The 5,749-nt window shown below is 36.4% G+C and overlaps 1 protein-coding gene across 1 annotated transcript in view; it reads right to left on the bottom strand.

Moving 5' to 3' along the window:
- Positions 1-216: 216 nt before the first annotated feature.
- The window catches only part of LOC132111084 (delphilin-like), a 25,302-nt gene continuing 19,769 nt past the window's right edge, over positions 217-5,749 (bottom strand). The window contains exons 16-23 of the mRNA XM_059518595.1: positions 5,083-5,172; positions 4,632-4,828; positions 3,059-3,214; positions 2,748-2,834; positions 2,477-2,606; positions 2,147-2,265; positions 1,381-1,545; positions 217-347 (exon numbers count right to left, since the gene is read on the bottom strand). Of these exons, the coding sequence (XP_059374578.1) occupies positions 264-347; positions 1,381-1,545; positions 2,147-2,265; positions 2,477-2,606; positions 2,748-2,834; positions 3,059-3,214; positions 4,632-4,828; positions 5,083-5,172 (1,028 nt within the window). The 3' untranslated portion in view covers positions 217-263. The remainder of the gene's footprint in view (positions 348-1,380; positions 1,546-2,146; positions 2,266-2,476; positions 2,607-2,747; positions 2,835-3,058; positions 3,215-4,631; positions 4,829-5,082; positions 5,173-5,749) is intronic.

Raw genomic sequence — 5,749 nt, 5'->3', positions numbered from 1 at the left:
TCCTGGTTTTTAAGTGCCAAGAGCAATCACACAGTCCATCCTGTGAAGAACGTCCCAGACCAAATCTGCTCAAAAGTTTTAAAGCAATTTCTCATCTTTCCCTTACATTTTGCTCTGAAGCGTTCCTGTCCAGTCTGTGCCTGAGAGTCAAGCTTTATAACTTGCCTGGACTTGCTATAACTTACACATGTCCTTGAATTACCATAAGGCTATATATAAGTCTGTATTGTACGAGTTTGTTTGCCTCATGTTGGGTGGTTTCTTCACCAGGCTACAGGAGAGGTCGCGCGAGGGCTCCTGGGACTGCGTGGAGGATTTTCTGTAGTCTGGATATCACTCAAAGCCCTCTACACACAACAGCACACAACAAACACATTGAAATACATATATGATATCTTTACAATGCTTATAAACCTCATGGCATTCTTAAAAATAAAGATTCGAAAAGAGGGTTTTCATAACAATGCAACTGAAAAACCTTCTGGGTTTCTCAAATTTTTCAGTGAAAAGAAAATATGCTGAAAATGTACTCACCCTTAGGCTATTCAAGAAGAAATGTGGATGACATCATCAGCATTACATCATTTGCTCACCAATGGATGTGAGGTTTAAAAGTTCAAACACCTAAGGATTTGTTTCTTACAAACATGCAGCTTTTCACATCACATGATGTTAACTGATAGGCCGAAGTCGTGCCGATTACTTGTGGATTATTGTGATGTTTTTTGGACTCTCGTTCTGACGGCACCCATTCACTGCAGAACATCCATTTGTGAGCAAGTGATGAAATGCTAAATCTGATGATGAAACAAACTCATTTACATATTGGATGACCTGAGAGCGAGTACATTTTAATTTTGGGTGAACTATTTCTTTAAAATAACCTTTTTAATAATTAAATGCACATTTTCCCACTATAAAGAACCTTTTGTGCATTGAAGAGGTTCTATGGATGTTAAAGGTTTTCATAGAAACACTGATGCCAAAAAATAACCTTTAATTTGAAGAGTGTACACAGCATATATCATGAATTATTTTCATTGTTAAATTAACAAAAATGAAATATCAGCCAGTATTCAAAAAATATCTGTTCAGCAAAGAAATTGATGTATTTTATTACTTTTGATTTATCAGTGCATTCGCTGTTGTACTTTGTAAGAGATATTGCCTATGTCTGTTAACTAGTCATGTTGTAAGTGAGCAGAATGTGAAGAAAAACAGCTCTCAAGAGAGCTGGGAAGGAAGAGTGGCCTATTTTTTGCCACCTGTCTATGGATTATTCAATATTTATTCAATACTCAATACATTTTTCTACTACAGTCACCTAATTTACTACATTTTCATGAAAATATCCATCAAGTCGTCTAATACAAAACCTACCTCAAATTTAGCCATGAACTCTGCAAAGATACAGAAGAAACTCTCTGTGGTGGTGGCCTTTCCATCCTCACCGAAGAAGGATGCGACTTTGCAGAACTCTTCCATTGCCCTCTGCTGCAGAGACTCCAGAGACTGCACAGCAGGGTGACTGTTTTCCAGAAAGCCCTACATGCAAGTAGTTAAGGTGGTTTGTGATTAATGTGGCAGATATCAAGTATATTCAGTAGTTGAAATGCGTATATTTGACTCTGGACTACAAAACCAGTCATAAGTGACAGTTTTTTAGCAGTTGAAAGCTGCATAAATAAGATATTTGTTAGAATAGGACAATATTTGAATGAGATACAATTATTAGAAAATCTGAGGGTGCGAAAAAATCTAAATATTGAGAAAATCGCCTTTAAAGCTGTCCAAATGAAGTTCTTAGCAATACATATTACTAATCAAAAATGAAAAAAAAAAGTTTTCATTTATTTACGGTTGGAAATTTACAAAATCTCTTTATGGAACATGATCTTTATTTCATATCCTAATGATTTTTTGTATAAAAGAAACGTAATGTAATGTTGGCTACTGCTACAAATATACCTGTGCTACTTTTAACTGGCTTTGTGGTCCAGGCAGGGTCACATATAATCTTGGGTATCTGACCTGAATTTGCTTGGAAAAGTCTTATAGTTACAAATATGTCAAAGTTAAATTTAGTAGAAGACATGCTAAGCTCATACAGTATATAGTCAATTTTGATGTTTTGGTTGAAGGATACACTCATAACAATGGCAAATCGATCCTCAGCGGTGGCTGGCATCTTCTGGCAGGCTAAACGAATGTCCTGGATTGTTGCATGCAAGTCATTAAAGTCAGAAGTGATGTTTCTTTGATTCACTGTGGAGAACAAAGCAATGAAAAAAATAAAAGAGATCTGATCTCTGCAGAACTTTTTGTGGAAACAAACATGTCTTGGACAAATCACAAATGTCACAAATGAGAAGCACCATGGATTGTGCAAATTGGTGTTTGAATGAATCAATATATGTGGACTATCACACATAACTGAATAGAAAAAAAAAGTCTGGTCACTCAAGTAGATCTTCACCTTTGGCTGCTTGTGGCACCATCTCAAGCTCCTTCCTAAAGTCCAGAACCTCTGGAAAGTGCTGGCACAATGATTTCACCAGGATATGCAGAAATGTTGACTTTCCATCCACTGTTTTGGTGGTACTGAGCTTCAGCCAGAAAAATGTTGGATTACAAATATATTATGTTAAAAATAAAGGCTATACATATAAAAAATAAACTTTACACAAATAAACGATGAACCTCATGAACTCATCTGCAAAAGATGTATGCACAGCAATGAGGCTTACTTCAGTAAGAAAATTTATCTTAAATCCTGTTGTTTTATTGGTCTTGGGTTGGCCGTTATTTAGATAATTCCCCATAGCCAGCACAAACTGGAAAAAAATAAAGAAGTTAATATAAATTCCATGATAGGAAGATCATATTTATTCAATGTGTGCACTGACATGGTGTGTTTGAGTATGCATTATGAAAAGCCTGCCACTTCAACAATCTTTTATCTGTGAATGAATTTCTTTGTGTGCTTGCTTTCAAGACTGTATGATTATGTGTGCCGGGGTGGAAACTAAATGACTCGGTGGAAATGAAGGAATTATACCTCCAGAATCTTGGCCAGTTTTTTGCTGTTTTTGAGCTCCAGTGAAGCCTTAAAAACACAGTCGTAGGCCCCCCTCATCTCCTCTGTTTTCTCTTGCAATGCAGTCTTAAAATGCAGGCTTTTCAAACGGGTCTTATACTCTGGCACTGATAGCATCTGAGCATTAACAATACAGACAAAATTTATCTAATATACACAATATACATGTGCTGGTCATATAATTAGAATATCATTAAAAAGTTGATTTATTTCACTAATTCCATTCAAAAAGTGAAACTTGTATATTATACTCATTCATTACACACAGACTGATATATTTCAAATGTTTATTTCTTTTAAATTTGATGATTATAACTGACAACTAAGGAAAATCCCAAATTCAGTATCTCGGAAAATTAGAATATTACTTAAGACCAATACAAAGAAAGGATTTTTAGAAATCTCCTTTTGCCTGAAATACTTGTTGGGTCTGGCATATTGCATCTTCCTCTTCACAATACCCAATAGATTTTCTATGTGGTTAAGGTCAGGCGAGTTTGCTGGCCAATTAAGAAAAGGGATACCATGGTCCTTAAACCACGTGCTGGTAGCTTTGGCACTGTAAAGTTGGTCAGCAGCAGGAAGCATGAAGTGCTCTAAAACTTCCTGGTATACGGCTGAGTTGACCTTGGACCTCAGAAAACACAGTGGACCAAAACCAGCAGATGACAGAGACTCTTTTGACGCTGTCTGTTGTTCAGGAGTGGCTTGACACAAGAAATGCGACAGCTTAAAACCCATGTATTGCATACGTCTGTTTGTAGTGGTTCTTGAAGCACTGACTCCAGCTGCAGTCCACTCTTTGTGAATCTCCCCCACATTTTTGAATGGGTTTTGTTTCACAATCCGCTCCAGGGTGCGGTTATCACTATTGCTTGTAAACTTTTTTCTACCACATCTTTTCCTTCCCTTCTCCTCTCTATTAACGTGCTTGGACACAGAGCTCTGTGAACAGCCAGCCTCTTTTGCCATGACCTTTTGTGTCTTGCCCTCCTTGTGCAAGGTGTCAATGGTCGTCTTTTGGACAACTGTCAAGTCAGCAGTCTTGCCCATGATTGTGTAGCCTACAGAACTAGACTGAGAGACCATTTAAAGGCTTTGCAGGTGTCTTGAGTTAATTAGCTGATTAGAGTGTGGGACCTGGTGTCTTCAATATTGAAACTTTTCACAATATTAAAATTTTCTGAGATACTGAATTTGGGATTTTCCTTAGTTGTCAGTTATAATCATCAAAATTAAAAGAAATAAACATTTGAAATATATCAGTATGTGTGTAATGAATGAATATAATATACAAGTTTCACTTTTTGAATAGAATTAGTGAAATAAATCAACTTTTTGATGATGTCCTAATTATATGACCAGCACCCTATATATACACAATTACACATATTAGAATTATATTAAATTAAATGAAAATAAACAATATACATTTTAAAAAAACTTTACATATAATCATAATATCAAATGCACCCACAGAATCCTGATAAATATTCATGAAAATAAATATTCATGGATATAATTTGTTATGTACCTGTAGAACAAACTGATCGGGCTCACTGAGTTTGCTTGGGTCACCTCTGTACTGCTCGTATTTTCTAACCTCATCATCGTCTGGTGCATATAGGAGCAATTGTTTAATATGTGATGAGTCTAAACGTTCACTTGACATCGTCATCAGCACCTGGCGTAGCTCGCTTGGTGAGAGCTTCAGATGGGCAATCAAGATTGCTATAAAGATAGTAGAAGAGTCTTAATAACAATTATAACAACTAAATAACAACTTAATAACTAAACTTTGCAGGCCTGTTGCCCTCCAGGAGAGTTTTACACCCCGATCTAAACATTTACAAGTAAACTCCACCAAACTGAGCACAAATTTCCATTTACAGCCCATTACACTTTTGCACTGTGTTGTGTTTTTTCAAAAAAAAAAAAAGGAAATATAACTAGGAAAAAGATATGAAGCATTGTTTTCTACTCACAAGCATTGTAGGCTTTCTTATGGGAGAGAATCTCCACGACATCTTTCTTCTTAAAAGTCTCCACTTGAGGTGAGGGCTCAGGAAGAGAAACTGAGAAATGAATCATAGCGTGAGTGAAAAGAACTTGTAACAGAAATCATTGTGTCAACTGATAATAGGATAGTTAGGTCCTATATACTGTACGTTCAGCCTTGGAAGAAAAGCACTTAAGACGTGAGTCCCCTTTATGAAGTAAGAAATCCATTGAGTTTATAGCAATGATCCCATCATAAACTTAAACAACGTTCTCGAATCATTTGCACACTGGTCTGTTACTGTAGGGACATCAACTTTACAATTTCACACCCCTAAACATGACACTGAACAAAACAAACTGTGATTTGTTGCTTTACATGTCTGTCAGATGTCCTTTTGGGCAGTCCTTGGCCAACAAAAGCTGCTATGGAGTCCAGACCTTCTGTCGTCAGTATGAAGGTCTGGCTACGCAAGACTAATGAAGAAGTGCTTTCTGGCAAGCTTTATCACCATTCTTCATCCAAAGTAAACAAAAATACTTTGTACAGCCAATATTTGCATTTAAAACTTCATTACCAATAACATTTTGCTTTCATCATTATAAATAGACACACTGCAAGTCAGAAAGTCTGGGAAGAAGTTTCTTACTGTC

The sequence above is a fragment of the Carassius carassius genome, chromosome 1 (genome assembly GCF_963082965.1).
Source record: "Carassius carassius chromosome 1, fCarCar2.1, whole genome shotgun sequence".
In the NCBI taxonomy this organism is placed as follows: Eukaryota; Metazoa; Chordata; class Actinopteri; order Cypriniformes; family Cyprinidae; genus Carassius; species Carassius carassius.
The sequence above is the reverse complement of the archived record's forward strand: the minus strand, read 5'-3'. Positions and strand labels throughout refer to the sequence as shown.